Here is a 19,676-nt window from a genome sequence, read left to right as displayed (position 1 = left end):
GTTTAACAGAATTCCTACTTAACAGTATCACTTGGCAAGAGAATTCAAATGGAAATTTCTCATCAGAAAATATTTTAATGTCTCTGCTACCTTTGTTAGTGGGAGGAGTCAGACCAATTTACCTGGTCTTCTGAGTATTTGCTGATTATTTTCCTAATTATCTCCACATCTTTACTGGTAAAGGATACCTTGACCTTTTGAATTCTGCTGCTTCCATACCCTCAATTCGTAGCTCAGAATTTATTGTCATGATGTGTTTTGTCTACTTGACATACAAATTCTATCCATCACATCCTCATGCTTCAGCCTGACACAGCACTTTTGTTGCTTGCCTACCTACACTCATCCCATAGAAAGCAAGGAAAATAATGAGCTTTTTTTCTCTGAGATACTCTGTTAGTGGGGATAATAGCAATTATTTTTGCTTCAATCAGATCTCATTAGCTAATGACACTGATTTGTCATGCCAATAAATGTGAAAATATGCCACTATGATGATAAAGTACTTCTGCTAACTGATCAGCATTGCAAGTTACTGTTAATGAGTTACACATGCCTTTCGGGGCTGCCATCTCATAACCTGCTTCAAAATGGCAGGGCTGGTATGGTTTGTGATTAAATACTGTCATGACCTTAACAGAGGAGTCCATTTCTGGTTCTAGGGCTGTGTTGTACTGGAAATACTGATGGTTTATGTGAGCAAATGGAAAATGGCTAGGCACAAAAACACAGAGTCAATCTGCAAAAGAGGATGTTCCAATTTCCACATGAAGATTTATAGGTCAGCTTAGGCTTGATTTTGCTGGTGTGCTTCTAAAAGACCACATTTGATGATTCAGAGGAATGACCTGGATTGTAGCCCTGTGTGCTCTGTGAGAAGACTGATTTTGTGTTGTAGTTGTCACCTCAAAGCTAACATGGTTTCTTTCTGTTTCACGATCACGCTATAGTTCTCTCCAAGCTTTCTCAAAAGATGCTATCTTTATGTTGTTTGCACCATCACTTATCTCCAATGTTTGTTTCCATTGAAAAATGAGAAAAATATCAAACATGCTAAGAAAAGGGAAAATTCAGGGAAATTGTATTGGTGCCTGCAGAGACGGGAAATATAGGCAAAGAGAACAGTGGAGATTTCAAAAATTTTGAGGTCATAAAAACATTTTTCTTTCCCTTCAGCCATATTTGTGCCCTGGAATAATTTTTTGTCTAAAGGATGGGTGCTCTGCTTTAGCAGCCATCTGTGAGCAGTGGTCTACTTCTTTCTCCATCTCAGCTGTGTAGAACACGTCTTTTACCTTTTTGTGTCTATCCCCAGAAGCAGCAGCTATTTTCAGGGGACATTCTTGTTCCCTGTAGGCATACTACTGCCCTGGCTCACCTCAGTCAACATACTGTGCAGAAATATAATTTTTCTGGGAAATCTCTAGCTCATGATTCACATGCTCTTTAAATATATTGTTCTATCAGATAAGAAACACCAGGTTTATTTCTTTAGTTGCTCTTTAAGAAGATTTGTAGGTGCTGTAAATTCACATTTAATTTTTAGGAAGTTTAGATGTGATCTAAAGGATTTGTCTTCCTCCCACGTGCCTGTGTGCTTTGGGGATTAACATCTGAGATGATCTCTGAGAAATGTTGAAAATAAATGTTTCAAAAAAGACTAAAAACCTCCCACTTTTCCAGTTGGAACTAGTCTGTGAATGCTGAATGCCTATTGAAAAAGAAATCACGTGGCTTTGTTGTATATTCAAACTAGGCAAGTGCACACACTGGCATAAACTTAGACCTTGTATGCCAACCTGAAAATTACTCATAAAATGTGTCCTCAATGCCACCAACACAATGCAGAACCTGAAGTTCTCTTTGAATAGTGAATCCTTGGGGTTATATTCTTTGCAAAACCCTTAGGTACGTTTGTTAAAACTTGTGTAACAGAAGCAATATATACTTAGACTCTGTTAGAAGATAAAAAAGGGGAGGAGGTATTACAGGTGGATATGAGGTGTAATTCATATAAAAGGCCAGGGTGCAATCATGGGTTGTACAGGGAAGAGAGGAGGTACCATGAGGGAACTAAGGTGGGAATTAATTGTATCTTCCAGCATCTAATGGAGAGTACAGTGAAAACAGAGCCAGACTCTTCTCGGGGGCAAATAGTAAAATAATAAGAGCCAACAGTCCCAAGTTAAAACATGAGAAATTGCAGTTGAACATAAAATGCTTATGTGAGATTAGCCCACCACTGGAACAGCTGCCAAGAGGGGTTGGGGAGTCTCTGTTCATGGAAAGCACATAATCCCAGAATGGTTACATTTGGAAAGGACTATTGAAGGTCATGTAGTCTAAACCCCTGCTCAATCAGGATCCCTTAGAGCACATTACTCAGGACTGTTTCCAGGTGGCTTTTGAGTATCTCCAGGAAGGAGATTCCAGAACCTCTCTGGGCAATCTGTCCCAGTGCTTGGTCACCTGCACAGTAAAGGGGGACCTCCTGTGCATCAGTTTCTGCCTGTTGCCTCTTGTCCTATTGCTCAACACCACTGAGAAGAGCCTGGTCCTGTTGACACGCTCCCTTCAGATACTTAAATACCTTGATGAGGTCTCCTCTTCTTGAGGCTGAACAGGCCCAACTCCCTCAGCCTTTCCTCGTAAGAGAGATGCTCCAGGTCCTTAATCATCTTCATTGCCCTTCACTGGACCTGCTCCAGGAGCTCCATATCTCTCTAACTGAGCAACCCAGGACTGGACACAGCACTCCAGCTGTGGCCTCACCAGGGCTGAGTAGAGGCACAGGATCATCTCTGTTGACATGATGGCAAAGCTCTTCCTAATGCACTCTAAGATACCATTGACCCTCTTGGCCACAAGGGCACTGCTGGCTCATGGACAACTTGTCCACCAGAACCCTCAGGTCCTTCTCTGCAGAGCTGCTTTCCAGCAGGTCAGCTCCCAGCCTGTACTTCCTTATCTTCTTAAAACAGGGATTTTTTCTTCCTTATATACATGGAACACAATGTATCCTTTATAAATTACCTTTTAAGTGAATGAGGTTTCTCTCGGTTATGTACAATCAAATCTGTATTTGTTAAATTATGAGTTAATATTAAATTTAAAACAAATCCTGTAAGAAATTATCTCTGAGAAGGTTCTTCAAATTAGCTCTGTAGTAAAAACATGCCACCTTGGGTAATACTATTGTTTATATTCTGGACTGTTTCAACCCCTATTAAAAGTCTAAGATGGTGTAAAAAGGCTCTAAACTTCCTAATTTTGCACACAGGAAAGTCCCCAGAATGACCCCTGCAAAACCCAAGCCAAGCCTGAAACTTTAATAACATCTGTAAAGGGCTAGTTTGTGCCGGGAATAAGAAATGCATGTGAGAATGGAGTCGTACTATACTGTTCTGTAGAGAACCTTGGGAATAGAGTGGCCTTCCTAACATTACAGACTGCTTCCTTAATCCTTACAAGCACTGCAAGTGTGAATTGCCCACTATGCCTTTTAGAGCCATGCTCAGTATTTAATTTTTTTTAATGTTTCTTTGTGTTTCAAGTGACAGGAAAATCCCTGAGAGGGATTTAATACTTTTGCCTTGGATCAGAGTCAAGGCAGAGGTGACCTGCTTTCTCTTTTCTCCAGTGCTGTACTACTCATCAGGGACAGTCTTTTGTGTAAATACTGTATATCAGTTTCTTTCTCATGCTCTGTCCTCAGCTCATGCTCTTCTTTTCCTGTCAGTGGGAAGGAAACTAAATGCTTTCAACATGTGTCTGGTTCAGTTGTCAGCAGTCATTTTGTCATTAGTATTTTAATGTAAAGCTTTGAAAACCAGTGGCTTTGGTTCAACCCTGGAGTCCACAGGAGACCATCTTGTTCAAGCCTTGAGAAAATTAGGCTCAGACTCAGTGGCAGGTACTTGCTGGATTGCTGAGCAAAACCTAACAGTCTGTAAGTTTTTGCATACCTATTTCACTGATGTTGATAATGAACTTATTGGTGCTTTCAAAACCTTTGTGGTAGGTAACACCTATAATGGCCTTGGAAGCCTGAATTTGCTTTTTGATCACTTTGATTTTAAAAACACTCAGCCACACTGCAGTAGGTACTCTCAGTTCTTTTTGTGATGGAGAAATATGTGATATGTTTTTGAAATGAAGAAAAGCACAAGCCAATTTTCCAGGACTGAGTGTGCCTGAGGTCTGATTACCATCCCAGAACTGTGCCATTAACAGTATGAGCCAGGACTTAATCTTGCAATGCTGAAGTGAATGGGCACTTTAAGTACTAAGGCAAGGTGGCCACTGGCCACTGTTGAAGAGAAGTCTTCACCACACTGTCAGTAGTTGAAAGATGAGGCAGAAAGGGCAGTCAATATTCAACACTGCTTGAATGCCTCTCAAATTGGTTAATGAGCTGTCCTGATCAAGTTTTTTTTTTCTGCTTCTTGACCAGTGCTGTCTGTCAGGCAAAAATGGCATTTTGTCAGGCAAAAATGGCACATTCTCTGTAAAGACCCTAGGGAATTTTTTTTTAATGTTCTTATTTTTGTTTTAAACAAGGTGTGGATTTTTTTCTTCTTTGTTATTCTTTTAATATTAAATTTATTAAAGATTCGTGCAGTGGGCAATAGAAGTAGATGATTTGGAGTGCTGTCAAAGTATAATTCAGGGAATGAAGCAAGAGTCTTTCTTCTTTCAGTAATAGTCAACTCAGTGATTAATGGCAGAAGAGAAGATGGAAACATTTGAGTATCTTTATATAAATGGAGGGGCCTGAGAAAAAAATCTGGTAGAATTCTTTACCTTAAAGTCTTAGAATTACAGAAGTGTGACTAGAAAGGGACTTGTAGAGGGTTTTTTCCCAGTCCATTACTGAAAGAGTAGCTGAACTGATTCCTTGAAAATGACAGCATTATTCGACAGATAAAATCCTAGTGATTTTGTGAGGAAAGTTGTTCACCCTCATTTAAAAAAATGAACGAAAAGTGCTTTAAAACAACAGTGATGAACTACATTGCAAAAAGCATCTTTTACTGCTGAAATACAGTTTAATTTCATTCTACATAGATACCATGTGATACAATCCCTAGACCATAATCTTTAGACCATAAGAAAATGGAGGCACTGTACAGTTTCTGTGAAGGGAAAATCAATAGATATAGTTTTCGAAAGCATGAGAAGTTGACAAATACTGGCAAAATACATCTTCAAGTATGCTTTATTTGCAGGTGATTAAAAAGATTTTTAGGCAAAAAACTAGTCAATCTTATCCAATACATGATAGAGCGGTTTAGTGCCTAATGCCAGACAGACTGGAAGATGGGTAGATAGGACTGATGACGCAGTTGTTGATGAATCACATGTGATTAAATGGTCTACATTCATATAGTAAAAAGATCTGATACATACATATACGGAATTGTAAGCACTTAATGGTTTAACAATAAAGCGGGAAATTTTGTAAGAAAAACAGGGGGCTTAAGGGGATGGGGAAGCTACAGACATCTTAGTATTATCAGAAGCCATTGACAATTTTTAAAGACATTAATCTGTTCCTGCAAATCACTGCACTCTTGAGAATAGTATTTGCAATTTAAAACTTATCTAAAACATCACCAAAAGGAAACACTAATTCCTATTTTTTTAAATTATTTTGTATTAAGAATCTTGCAAAGAACTGAAATATGGCATGGCTAAAAAACATGAATTATCCACCATTTCAGAGACTTTGCATTCATCACATTTAAATACTAGGTGTCTGATTTCAGGTCTCATGCAAAATCCAGCTATAAAAACTCACCACAGAATATTTTCAAGGATAAAAAGCAAATGTTTTTTAAAGCTCTGACAGACATCCAGTTGTGAAAGTGAATTTCAAAACTAATGGTCCACATTTTCCAGAGGACATTCAAAAATATAGTTGTTGAACTTCCTGTAAATGCCCAGCTCTTATGTACACTTTGCATGAAGTATTTACCAAAGCTATAACATTGGATGGACAGTTAATGGAATATATCACTGCTTAGAGTAGTGCCAGAGGTAACATCATTATCTTTCCATAACTGCATAATGAGAATTAAATATTCACAAAACAAATTCCTATTATGAAATTATTTTTTCTCATGTACAATATATATATATTCATTTATATTGAATATAAGTCCAGTAATACTGTCACAGTAATGTGCTGTAGTAGTCTTTCATAGTGAGAAAACTGCCCTAATCATCTTAACATGCAAAGCTTGGAAGAACCAGAAATTCACAGTAAGTAATACAATTTGTATATGCATCTTCTACCATCCTGAAGTTAACCAGAACACTCAAGACTGTTGCTTAATTTTTCCTATGTTTGACAAAAGCTACAGTTCTGTATACTGTACATTCACAGTGGGATCCCAGCCCCCCTGTACTATCTGCAAGAAAGATCAGGTTACCACTCTCCATCAGAGTAAACATTCTAGTAGGTAATAAAATAATCTTGTGAACAGTTGTTCTTAGCTTGAAGCTCAGCAGTTCAAGACTTGATAAAATTCTCCTTTTCATCTTTCTGCAAGGTTTCCTGCTAACGCATTTTGTAGTCATTAGATACTGACATTTCACATAGCTGTCCTTTAAAATCCAAGTCTACTGTGAAATCCAGGTCACGCTGTAAAAAGATTTAAATGTAACATGTAAGTAACACCATAAGTTTAGTGTATCAATTCAGTTATCACTGTTTGAGTTGAAAAGACCTGCAGGTTCAAGATACCTACAGTGATTTCTAACTTCTTTTCGTTTTAAATGGTGCTAACACTGAAAAAGCAGGGTGTAGGATGTGTAATAGCATTCACCATACAATCTATGCTTAGGTCATATTTCTGTATTCTTCTTGAGGCTGATTTAATGTCCCGGTTACTACTAGGAAGTTTTTGAAGTGCTATTATGATATGTATCATATAAAAATTTCTGAAGGGTATTCCCCATTGAGATGCTCCTTATCTAGGCTAAAGAGCTTTCACATTAGGGGTTATTCCAGAATAGATCTAGTAAACTTCCCATTGTATAGAAGCCCTTATTCATTCTTTATCTTATAATAACATGGTTTTAGGAAAGAGGCACTACATAGCCCTACAAAAGGAAGCTCTGACTCTACAAGCTTTTGAAAGCCTTCATCTTTCCTTTTGAACCAAGGTGGTCTCTCTGTTTTATGACAACTATCAAGAACACATTAATTTCAGCATGTAAATCTGCATTCAGGTGCCTACTACTGTGCAAACAAATTTGAGATATTTTATTCATTTCTCTCAAAGAAAATTGATATGCTCAATGCAAAAGAAAATTTACCAGTCCCCCAAGGACAATATAAAGGCAGGAAACAGACTATTTTCCTCTCTTTCACAGCAAGCAGTAGCTTCAGGGGTGAATGTGTTTGTTTTAATGCCAAATTTATTTTGTGTTTATTTCTTCTCCTGTATAATATTTCACTACTATGAAAACCATATCCAAGCTGTGTTTGGTACAAAAATGGAAAGGTAACACAAAAAAGGAAGACAATTAAATGCTAAGATTTGCTGCAGTCAGCAAATGCAATAGTTCAATAATTACAACTGCTGCAGCTGTGTGTCTCATAGTCTCCTCACAAGTTAAAAGAAGTACTGAATAACTGACATAGAGGGATTCAGCCCATAGTAGAGAAACTGAGGAAGTTTTCACCAGTCATTGTAGTGTGAAATCCATCACGCTTTAGTTTTAGTCTTGAATAAAACACTGCATTGTCTATGGAAAGCCACAATTTTTAAACAACCCTATCACTAGATTAATGAGTTAAGTAGATTTGATCAGTGAGTTCACACAGACATCCAAATGAAATGTGTCACTTGATTTTGTACTGGAGAGTTTGTGGGCACTGAGTGGGAGATCACTTAATGGCCATAGATGTGGAACTGAAGTGCTTGCTCTTGATCATCCTATGTTGGCAGAAGGGATCTTACCATTGATTTAAGTGACACTATGAAGAGACCTTTGCCTACTTGCATCACAAAATATGAATAAAGCAGATGACAGAGGACACCTGATTTGGTGATGTATTTGAATCCTTTCTCCCCATGCTAGATTGTTTGCAGGCTGACTTCTGTAATATTAGCACTGCTTTATCATTGTGGTTGGCAGCTTTAGTGAAGCTGTGACTAGAGCTTTTACTAATAAACATGAATGCCTTTAGCATTCTCATTGTATTACTCATATGCATTTTCTTTACTGTTGATTATAGTTTGTGAGATTATAGAGCTGGAATTAGAATCAGGGATGCTGACTTACCACATTTTTTGCATTTGGTTTCATGGATATAGTCCCATAGATTTCTTCTCCTCGTCTCACAGTTAAATAGTCCTCTAAGTAGAAGACAGTTTGCTTCCAGTGAGTATAAGGAGCATCAGGTGCTAAAAATATATATATGGGTATTACTTATCAAAATTTCTTGCATGTCTTGCAAATCCAATTAAGATTGGGAACTTGGTTGGAAAAAACCTTTCTTCTCATAGAATGCTTTAACTTATGTACTATACTAGTAAATATACTTTACAACAACACAATTAATTCTATGGCTGTCAGTGGGTTGTCTTCTAATTTTTAGTGGAATATGTCAGATGTGAATCACACCCAGCAAGAAGGATTCCACAAAGGGGGTTACAGAGCAAGACAGGCACTTTTTGATGCTTTCCTTTTAACCCCCACATATTCAAATTGGGGAAATCTTTACAACTAAGTGCTTTGAATGTCAGAAGTCTAAATTAGTTCAAAAAATAATTACACAAAATTATCAAAAACTATTATTTACAATGCCACAGATGAAACTTTTCACTCATGATCCCAGAACAGCAGATTTTATAGTTTCCAGGAGGATAGAGCTGGTGAAAGGGTACTTGCACCTTGACCTGGCTTTGGATTTTTAAAAGGCATACACTGTGGGCAATCTGCCAGAGATGGAATTAATTTCTAGTCTTGCTTAGCAGAATCCCTTTGACACTCCTCTGCTATTTCAGGCTGTTAATTTACTTTTTTCCCCCTTGATTTAAATTCAAATCTTTGAGCAGTGCCTAATGAACTTATATTGGCTACTTAGTACTTCTAGCATTCTTGCAGTCAGGAGCATCTAGGAAGCTAAGAATAGCTAAACAAGTTCAGAGGCTTCCCGATCTGGCAAAAAAATCCTCTGATAAATTTATTTTTCTTCTATTTGTATCCCCAGTCACATGAGGCCATTGTATTGTATCATACTAATAATATATTAACACGGTGAAATAAAATAATGATCTTATTTCATTTCAACATCAATATTTAAAAAAATATTTGGAGTTTGAAATTTTTTGTGACTGGGGAAATACTGTTGCATTTTCAAAAAACTGTCAGGACAGGAATTTTTAACTGGTTTTTTTCCCCCAAAATTCTAGTATGAGAAGACTGACATAAACAAACTTTTCCTCAGAAACTGTGCTGGCAAACTGGTATCTTCCAAAGGAAAAGTATTTTACTAGATAATTTTTCTATATGTGTCCGGACAGTTTTAATGACTACTAATTGCAGTATTTAAATGGAGACATCTTCTTGTAGGAGTTCAGATCCAGGCTCTGTTACTATTTGGACATGCCTCTGTAAAACTTTTAAGTGAAAATGTGTTAGACCAAAACTAAATTGAATTTATATTTTAAATTGTAACTGCTACCTTGTACACGCACATATACCCTTATGCAGAGGTGTGTTCCTTAGAAAAGCCTGACATAACTGGAAACTTGTGCCCCATGAAGAGTGTGTGTGTGTGTGTGTGTGTGTAATATAGGCACAGGTCTTCAAGTCCACTCCAAATCACGTACTTATTTTCTTCATAATTAAAAAAACTACATATCAATCAAGTGGAACTTCATCATGTCCTACAAACTGGTATATTTTACTGAATTCAGTAGAGCTTTGCCAACAGACACCAGCTGAGAATCTAAATCAGTCTGCCAGACAGTGGTGACCTTCAGCAACAGATGGCCAAATAACTTTTTTATGGAGTAACTGCTTCTGCACCTACCTTATCATGACGTACTAAATAGAGGCAGAGAAACACTTCCTTCAACCTCCTGTATGCAGTCAGGCTAATACAGAACGAGGTTTTTGCATTTCTTGCAACACTGTGGTTTGTTCAGTCAGTTAAATGATGCCTTAAAGGAATGGGGTTATTCCTTTAAATATCTGCTCACCAAGGTAAGTTAGAGTTTCACATTGTTAGAGGTGATTTACATAAGCAATGTGTTCTTGGAAAAAATGATGATTTTGTTCTAGACTCTGAGACAAGCAAGAGCTTTGTTGAGTTTTGGATTTAGGGGAAACTAGCATGCAGAGCTGCTATCTCTCACTGAGCCAATAATTCCCTATCTGATCTGAAAACTTGACATGGGATTTAGATACAACTGGTGAGGGGCATAAACTCCTAGGTCATAATTCCTACTGAACCCTAAGCTTGGTAGCCATTGTGAAATCCAGCCTCTGTTTCCATAGAATTCTTGTAAGCAATTACCCTTTCCCCATCCTGCTCACCTTCCCCAGAATGACAGTAATTTTTATCACTGAAATTCAAACCTGGTGGTAAATCAAACCTTTCTGTACCATCTGGACAGCAGAACTGATAGACTGATAGCAACAGAAATGAAATTAAAAGAAATACAGATTACCTGTAGAAAATCCCATCTTCTTGTGGCACTTCGTAAATTCAATATTAAAATAGGTGACCAAGGCATGAATGTAATCATTACGTTGAATTTGGAGGCAGAATGCAGAAGTAAATGCCAATTCTTCAGTCTTCACTGTATAAATATCTACTTCCTGTTTCGAGGAGAAAGAAAAAGACATTTACATGCAGAAGTCTGTGACTCTCAGGTAAGTGTTGAGTTATCTACTTTAGCATTTTATTTAATTATCAGCCACAAAGACAACTCACAGCCCTTTAATACTGTAAGAAATCAGTGGTACACTTGAATATATCAAAAAAATAGCAAATGATCCAGTTATGTGACTAAGCTGACAGAGTGTGGCAAGAGAGGGCACTCACGGAAGACTGTGTGTTCTTGGGAATGGCAGGGAGGGGCTGTAGGAGATGGAGGAAATCAAAGTAAAAACCTGCTTTGACAAATGCAGGCATGATGGATGTTGAAATGAAGATATAGGTCCCAGTTCAAAGACCTTTTGTTATCGAAGACTGTCAGCATTGAGGAAAGATGTTGGCAGAGTTGGGTTTTTAATAAAAATAAACTTTTTGTTTGTTTGTGCATCTCTGAAAGGGAAAATGATTTGACCATGTCAAGCAGTTGAAACATTTGAGGTGTGAGAGGGTCCTGCTTTCTAATGGTAATGCTTTCTAGTCCTTTGTCAGATAACTGATTCCAAATGGACAGTCCACAGGGACCTTACTCTTGAACAAGACAGAAGCAAATTATGTAACTTGTGCTATAGCTTGATTGCAGTAGTTGGAAGCAATGATGTAGTCTTTAAGATTGCTTATTTCCATCAATATTTAAATCTCCCTGTTCAAGGCTTAAACTGTGTTTGCCAGATGGACCTGATTTTCCCAGCTTTTGGTATTGCTTTTATCTGGGTTGTTTCCAGAACTTGTAGTCATGATAAGGAGGATAATAAGTCTGCAATACTACTAATTGTGGTCTAATACTGTGGGAAATCAGTGCACTTTCTGATATCCTCATTGCTCATTCTGATACCCTCATTGCTCATGCATACAGAGAAAGAGAAGTTTTGTAGGCAGAAATCCAAATTTTCTCTACCAGCCTATGCCAGGAATCCTATCTCTGATCTCACCAGCATTTCTTCAGATCCACCCTGCAAAAATGGAGGACAGAGTCTAGACTGCCCATTGGAGGGGTTTTTTTAGTCCTGTCTGGTTAGCATTGCTCAAGAACAACTTAAACATAATGAACATTATTGTACTACATTACGATGACACCCTGAGGCACTAGTGTCTACAAGTGACCCATGCATATAATTGATCATTTAATACTGTGATAGCCTTAAAATGTTTTTGGGTTTTTGCCCTTAAAAGAAGGTAAGAAAAAAGCATAGTGGGAATAAGAACTTCTGAGGTCTCCTGGCAGAGTTCCACAGCAGACTGCAAGCTTTGACAAGCTAGACTGGACTGGTGGGTGATAGCTGCAGATTTCTGTAATTTTTGGTGTCTTTTTAGTGGTATCACTGTGGGGAAATTGTGACTTAAGTCTAATGGTGAGGCACATAAAAGGGAACTAGCTCCCTCTCTCTGAGCTGTGTTGGCTCTGCAGGGTAAAGTGGAATCAAAAGAACGAGGAAATAATTTTATTAGAGAAGTTAGTAGAAATTTATCAAAAATATTGAACAGATGGGCTGCCTAAAATGTTGGTCACTTTCACAGTCTTTTTTTTTAAGGACAGAAACATGCCTTTTTTACTATGCAAGGTATGAGACAAATATGTGGGGTTTTTTATTAGTTAATATAATTTTGAGAACAGATGAGTCCAGTTTTGGTGATCTCTTTGAATTGTAGTCTGGCTACCTATATATTCTTATATTCAATGGCACTGCTTATTGCAGCTAACTGCACAGGGGACAAATACTATCGTTGCATAAAATAAATGGAAAATTCATGATTTACCAGATTTCATTCAGATTTCAACAACAACAACAAAATGGGCATAGTTACGCAGGAATGTGATCAAAATACAGCTCTTTATTATCACAGTACGAAAATAAAATGTTTTAAGCTAAGCAGCAGTAAAAGTGTCAGAATTATCAGCTGAGTAAGGGGGTTCAGACCATGGTTGACACTGTATGAAAGACCATGAGACATCCCATGGTACATGTCCCTGTTGCACAGAGACAGAGAGAGGTCTAGTTTTCACATTCATTTCATAAAGAATGGTTCTTAGACTGTCCTGTGGCACAAATCACTTTAGGACTGAGCAAACGATGTATCATTTAGAATCAACAGTGAGGTTGAGATGCTGTGTTGCCAGCTACTATTTCTTGTTTGAATGGTATCACCCTGGATGAAGGCAGCTCTCTTCTAATGGGAGAAACAGCTTTCAATCAGGTTTGCTCCTGGAAAAAATGCTGACTTGCTGCCTGTCCCATTTCTTCATGTGAATCAGAATTAAGGTTGTTTCTAGAGTGCCACAGCACCTCTTTTCTGATCCCCTTCCCAGACAGGCTCTCATAAACAAGAATGTTGCATAATTTTTTTTTTGTGCTAGGAAGGCAGTTTGTGATTTAAGTAGCATTAAACTGTGTAATCTTAAAGTGGTGTCTGCAGGAGCTGTAATCTGTACTTGGAAAGAACACGGAAACAGATTTTTTTTTTTTTTATTTAGTTCTGTGTCTAGATAGGGAAGGATATTCAGGAAAGCGTAACAGTATTTTTTATTACAAACTGGATATGGCATATCCTTTGTTCTTGTTTGGTTTTGTCAGTTTTTGCCACTCTTTCATTGCAAGTTTTTCTACAGATGTGTGAACAATGGATTTATTGTTATTTTAGTCTCTGGTGCTGACACCAAATCAGAATTAACAGGCAGAAAAAGTTTTCAGTCAACCCAAACACATTTGTATTTTTCCAAAGTACAAAGGGTTCAGAGAAGGAAACACAACTGTTTTACTGAGTTTGAAACAAACTTTTCCTTTTTTTGGCAATATTACTGAAAGCAGTAGTCCCTCAGTAGGACACCTGTACGCTTATCCTGAGTTCAGTTATTGACTGATTGATTCAAGATGCTTTGATCCCACTACTCTCCCTGGCTTGGAAATTAAACAGAGGACTCCCATTCCTGTGCCCCTGAGATATATTTAAGAGATCATTCAAAAGGAAATGGCTTCCACGACACAGAACATGCTGTATTCTCTGCATACCACCCCCAGTACACCTGTGGCCTAGTGGCTAGAGTTCCTTAAAGGATTCAAGACTTGTGTTACATCCAATTTCTGAGGAGTACAAAACAGGAACTTTTACTTCAGCATTTTAGCTAAGTGTCATGGTTACACAGCATGCAGGGGCTGTCTTATTTTGCTGATTTTGTAGAACAATTCAGAGCATCTAAATTGGGAATCAAAATAACTGCAGAAGCACAGGGCTCTGACTGGTCTCTGAGGAATGCATCTAGTGACTAGTCCATCCACTGACTAATGTAGAGAGAACCCAGACTCATCTTGTAGGCATCCTAAGTTAGCTGGCTTTGGGTTGAATACACCCTAAAAATCCCTCTGTGAATCTAATATGAACAAGCTGTGCCATCTTGAAGTGCTTTAATAAAACATTTGAATAATTAAACATTATGGCTTTGTTTATTCTCAAATGTTTTCTTAGGCTAATATAATTTTCTGAATTCACAAATATTTTCAGGATTAAAGAAATATACTTTATCTTTACACCATGTGCAAAAGTAAATGAAATTTAAAAAACACCCAACAATGCAGACTCTGTTTTTCTGGCTTCCATATTGCTAGCTTGAACATAGGCCTCCCTCCATCATGCCTTTCATTAACAGTTTTCTGTTTTTTTAGTGATCAGTTTGTGAGAGTGACAGGTTCTGGAATGGAAAGTGTTTTCTGACTGCGTAGTTATTACCTGCTTTGCTCTCGCAGTGCCACTACATGGTATAGCACCATTCACTATATGGACAAAAGATGTCAAAACGAAATATAAAACCTGAATAGGAACACTTTGAAAATTTTTGTCTGTCTTCGTAAAACCAATTACTCTCAAAGACCTTCTAAATAAAGCGCTGGATGTGTACTCCATTTAAGGGTGTGCAGCTTTTTATTCCAGAGAAGCCAACCCCTTTTTACCCCTTTGTCTCTCACTCTCTGGACATATTCTACGCACTCTAAATAGCTGTTTCTTTTGTGTGTATTGCAATTTGAAATTGCTCTGGCTCAGGCTGTTTTCAGGCACAACCATCCTGTGTTCCCCTCAGTGCAGATGGACTGTGCATGCATACGTTGTCACACAGAGTTTCTACTTCTGTTCCTTTCTGCTGCTTTCAGTAAAGGTTCTGCAGACTAGAGGTATGTATTTCCTTATTACATGTGGGAATGCTTAATGCTGTGTTTGTTACTGGCAAAAAGTGAAAGTGAAAAATTAAAACTGACTCTTTGGGATGAATGAGCATACTCTTGGATTCATGGACCTGATCCTTCCACTGCTGTTGACGCAGACAGCCTTATTTATGAGAGTAGTCCCACATGAGGAGGATTACTTCACGTGGAAGGAATTTTAGAGCTTTAAAATATTCCTGCAGGCAGTTCCTCCATTCTTAACGTGATCTTGTGAAAACAGATTAGTGACCATTCTGTCTTATATGTAGGGCAGGGTACAAGCTAACCTCTGAATGGAGATGTTGGGGCTGGAAGAGCACAGTAGCATTCTGGATAAGGCTAAGAACTAGGAAGTTAGACAAATAAATTAGGTTTCAATTCTGATCACATTCTGGAGTAAGTAAGTTAGTTGTATCATCAGACATACAAGAAACTGATGCTTCCATCTTTTTTACTGCAAACAAAATTCATTTACCCCTTCTCCTCAGCAGCATTCCATCAGTAATTTCCAACCTCTATTTACAAGAAGGTAGGGCAATTAAAATTCATATCTAAATACACCATGTCTCTCTTTATTTATCCAGTATTTGCATACGTAAAATTTGTAAGAGTCTTGAGTTATACCTTGCAGTAGCCAGATGAATAGAGTCACAAGGAACATCTTGCTTTTGGGTATTCCATAAGAAATCAAGGTATCAATGCTCATGCTTAGCTCATGTGACAGTATTAAGCATGTGCAGCATACCAGTACTGACTAATTTAAAACTGCATGTCTTTCCTTCTCAGCATGATAGCATTCTATGATGATGGCTTCTGCAGCTAGATAAAAGCATATAAAGGTAGCAGTAAAACACAAGCAGCAGGTCTCCAAAGAATCCTACAGTTAGTTGTAAACATTCAGAATTGAGTATATTTGGAATTACCAAACCTTTATTAGACAGGCATTGGTCACCACTTGCTTTGGATCTACTATGTCCACCAACGGCTCCTTCATGGCAACATCCCTAATACAGGTCATGTCAAAGCCGTACACATTCTCCCACCCTGTCAATGCAAAGAGGTACGTCAAGATTAGCAGTAATAATAGAAAGTATATTTTGTTTCTCAAAGCATCTTTCATTTGAAAGAATTTCTACCATCCCCTAATTTTCAGATTTCCTCTTTAGCTCTTTGCTCTCTGCCCCAGTTGTCTATGTCATCACTGTTATTTTACAGATAATGCAGTTGTGGCAAAATAACCCCTCAATGTACATCTTTGAAGAAGTGGTCTTTGTTCTTTGGTGTCTCCAAAGCCATGTTATATGAGATTTGTTGATGATTATTGTGGCTTTAGACATTTGAGAGTGTTGCCCAAAATAATATAATATGTCAGGCTGAGTCTTTGGAATAGCTGTTAGGGTTATTCTATCCTTTCCTATCCATTCTGGTTAATACTTTTTTTTTTTCATAGATTGCTATTCAATCAGTACTTTGCATGCTCTTTTGATTATTTAAGTAGTCTTAGTTTCAGCAAGTGAATTACTGACAGGAGTAGAATTACAGCTGTGTTTCAATATTTGGGGCATCCAACTTTTAATGTACATGTACATCATGACAGAAAAGCAAAATGGAGGAGAGACAAGATTGTGGTGCAGACAGATAGTGAGATGGAAATAACTGAAAATACAGGGTATGTAAAGCGAGGGGGAAAGAGAAATTAGAGGTGAAATTAGAAAAGAAAGTGTCTTAAAGGAAAACAACATTTTAGAAGAGAAAAAGAGAACCTGAAACATTTTTTTAAATTATGAACCCCTTCTCTCCCCGAGTTAAGAACAGAAAAGAAAAAGGCTCAAGGTCTAGAAAGGAAAGGGTTCAAACGCGAGGTGAAAAAAGCACATAAAGGATTTTAGGCCAAAATGGCTTTGATTGCTTTACAGAATGAATGCTTCATACATCCATTTGAATCTGTACATTTTGTAAGGAATTTAGCTGTCAAGGTCATCATGTAACCAAGGAGAAAAATCTAGGCTGTGCTTGAGGAGGAGATATAATTCACCCTAGCACCTTCAGAGACTTCTTGTCACTGCCATGCTGCACTGGGCTCACTTTTGACCTAAAACAGCAAATGTGACCAACTGACAGTTCTGTGTATTAGTACTGAATTTGATTACAGAAACACCAAACTTTCTTCTGAGAGGAGGTGAGAGGCAAGGAGTTAGGCTTTTTTATTAAAGATTGACTGAACCCACTAAATTAACGCAAACTTTTTTATGTATCTTTGATTAATATAACTGCTTAGGAATTTTGTGGGGTTTTTTGTCCCCTAATGGAAAATGCCTTTAAGTGAAATTGTCCAGCTCTGAAAAATAAATAAAAGCAAAAAAATTTAAAAGGAAAAGAAAACTGAAATAATGTAAAACTTACTCATTTCATCACAACTATTATGATCTTATGATCAAATAAATCCAAACTTGTGTGACCTGGGGACAACAAGCTGAACATGAACCAGGAGTATGATCTTTTAGTGATGAAAATGAACCACATGCTAAGACATGAGGAGTGTCTAACAAAATGGGGTTTGCTTAGCCTGGGACAGCAAAAACTAATGGTGGTATCTACTTGCTATCTGCTGCCACATAAACAAAGAAAAAGTCAGATTCATTTCTGGTGATGAGGGAATGAAGGCAAATCTCAGGAAGGAAAAGTCAGTCTGGATATTTAGAAACATGTTTACTCCTAAGGGTGCTTCACTCAGAGAAGCTACGGAATCCCCATCTCCTGACAGCAGTGCAGGGCCCTATGAGTGACTTACTTTAATTGTGAAATCTGGCCTGCTTGGAGCAGGAGCCTGGACTAGGTCACCTGTAGAGGTCACTACTTCAAGGAAATCCTCCCAAAATTTTAAAAGCAAGAGAATAGTCAATTTTATGCATCTATGAAGTATATATATATCTATATATAAAAATTTAGAACCCTTTTTAACATAAAAGTAAAATTGAAATTACTAATCTTTATTTTTAATTTAAAAATTCTCACAGAAAATGCTTTTAAAAGTTAAAAAAAGCATTACATTTTGTGGTTTTTTTTTCCTTGACGAGCTTATTATGGAGATATAATTTTTTCTAGGGTTATTTTGTAACATTTATAATTAATTTGCATTTTATTATTTTTCTGTTCTTGTTATGTTAAAAAACAAAAACAAGGACCTGCATGGCAAAAGAATATTACCAATTTTCCTGGTTGTTATGGTAGATTATATATTTATTAAAAGAACCAAAATACTAAATCTCCTATAATCCACATTTTAAATACAGGTAGGGGTATTAATATAACTCTAAGCAAAGTCTACATCAATTTACTAATGCATCTTTCTTTTGTGCACTTTAAATTACTGCAAGTTTCCTGAATTTATCAGCAGACTAACGTACCCTTAATGTTCACATTTATACTGGAATTCTGGCCTGGTCAGTGTGATTTCTTGGCTTTTGCAATCCTTTGCCAATAACGAGATTACAGCAAGCCTTTATAAATCAAATATTTTAGGGAAATAACCACAGAAAAGTGTTACTCACAGTGAATTTTGAAGTCCTTGTACTGTCTGTCTTCAATTGCTACCACGTACAAAGCAGCTCGGTCTGGAAACATTAGCCCTCCAGGTTTCTGTTGATGAATTTTGGGGAAATGGATCTCGTAATCTATTCACCTGACAAAGACATCACATTTTGAACTGCACATACAAAAACCAGACAAGCACCCCTTGCATGCCTTTATTGTTTTCCTTCAGACTGTCACACCAGCTTTAATCACAGCAATTCTTGCAGCCTGTAGCAATGTCATTAGGTAGTGTCTATACAAATTTCACCAGCCAGCAGCTAATCAAAAGCAAAGCTCTTTCACTGAGATTCCCGTTTTTTATCTTAAAGCCCAAGAAATGGCACTTGGAGATGTAACTGAATTTTATTCTGGTGCCAGTAGCAAAGGGAAGGCTTGTAGTCAGAAAATAAATGATGATTGCTCCAGCAAGGAGTATGACATGCAGAGCACCTACCAGCCACTTGTCTCGTGCGAAGATGACTGTGTTTAACATTGACTCATAGAACAGACAGTAACCCATCCACTCGCTGATGATGATGTCTACTTTATCCACAGGTAATTCAACTTCTTCCACTTTACCTTTAAATATTGTGATTACTGAAAAGAGAATCCAAAGAAATACGTTTCACATAATAAAACACCTGAATAAGTTCCTTACTGGTGAATGTCAGGCTGACCTTTTCAATATGATTCTCTTCTTGAACGCCTGTAGATAAGGAGTGACTCCACGTGACTCAATGGATTTTAAACTATTTAAAAACTACTTCCAGTAAGTATAATAAACAGAAGTTTTAGAATCAGTATAAAAGGAAAAACAAAACAAAACAAAACAACAAAGGCCAAACAAAAACCCCCCATATTTAAAAAACAGAAAAACCAGCCTTACCTGCTCACCTGCATGATCTCATTTTACATGACCTTTGAAATTTGGAAGGTTTCTAGATTATTGACCAAGTAATGCAAAGAATCCACCTAGAATCCTTTAAACATGCCTGCAAGTTTGCACATTCATG

At 37.4% G+C, this 19,676-nt stretch overlaps 1 protein-coding gene across 2 annotated transcripts in view; it reads right to left on the bottom strand.

Annotated features, from left to right (window-relative positions):
* Window positions 1–5,200: 5,200 nt before the first annotated feature.
* Window positions 5,201–19,676, bottom strand: part of PRMT8 (protein arginine methyltransferase 8) — a 56,977-nt gene continuing 42,501 nt past the window's right edge. For both annotated transcript variants that reach the window (XM_064644745.1, XM_064644746.1), the window contains exons 6-11: window positions 19,118–19,260; window positions 18,642–18,729; window positions 16,019–16,134; window positions 10,692–10,842; window positions 8,296–8,417; window positions 5,201–6,646 (exon numbers count right to left, since the gene is read on the bottom strand). In XM_064644745.1, the coding sequence (XP_064500815.1) occupies window positions 6,563–6,646; window positions 8,296–8,417; window positions 10,692–10,842; window positions 16,019–16,134; window positions 18,642–18,729; window positions 19,118–19,260 (704 nt within the window). In that variant the 3' untranslated portion in view covers window positions 5,201–6,562. The remainder of the gene's footprint in view (window positions 6,647–8,295; window positions 8,418–10,691; window positions 10,843–16,018; window positions 16,135–18,641; window positions 18,730–19,117; window positions 19,261–19,676) is intronic.

Source organism: Pseudopipra pipra, chromosome 2, assembly GCF_036250125.1.
Source record: "Pseudopipra pipra isolate bDixPip1 chromosome 2, bDixPip1.hap1, whole genome shotgun sequence".
NCBI classification, from domain to species: Eukaryota; Metazoa; Chordata; class Aves; order Passeriformes; family Pipridae; genus Pseudopipra; species Pseudopipra pipra.
This window is presented reverse-complemented; position numbering and strand designations above follow the sequence as displayed.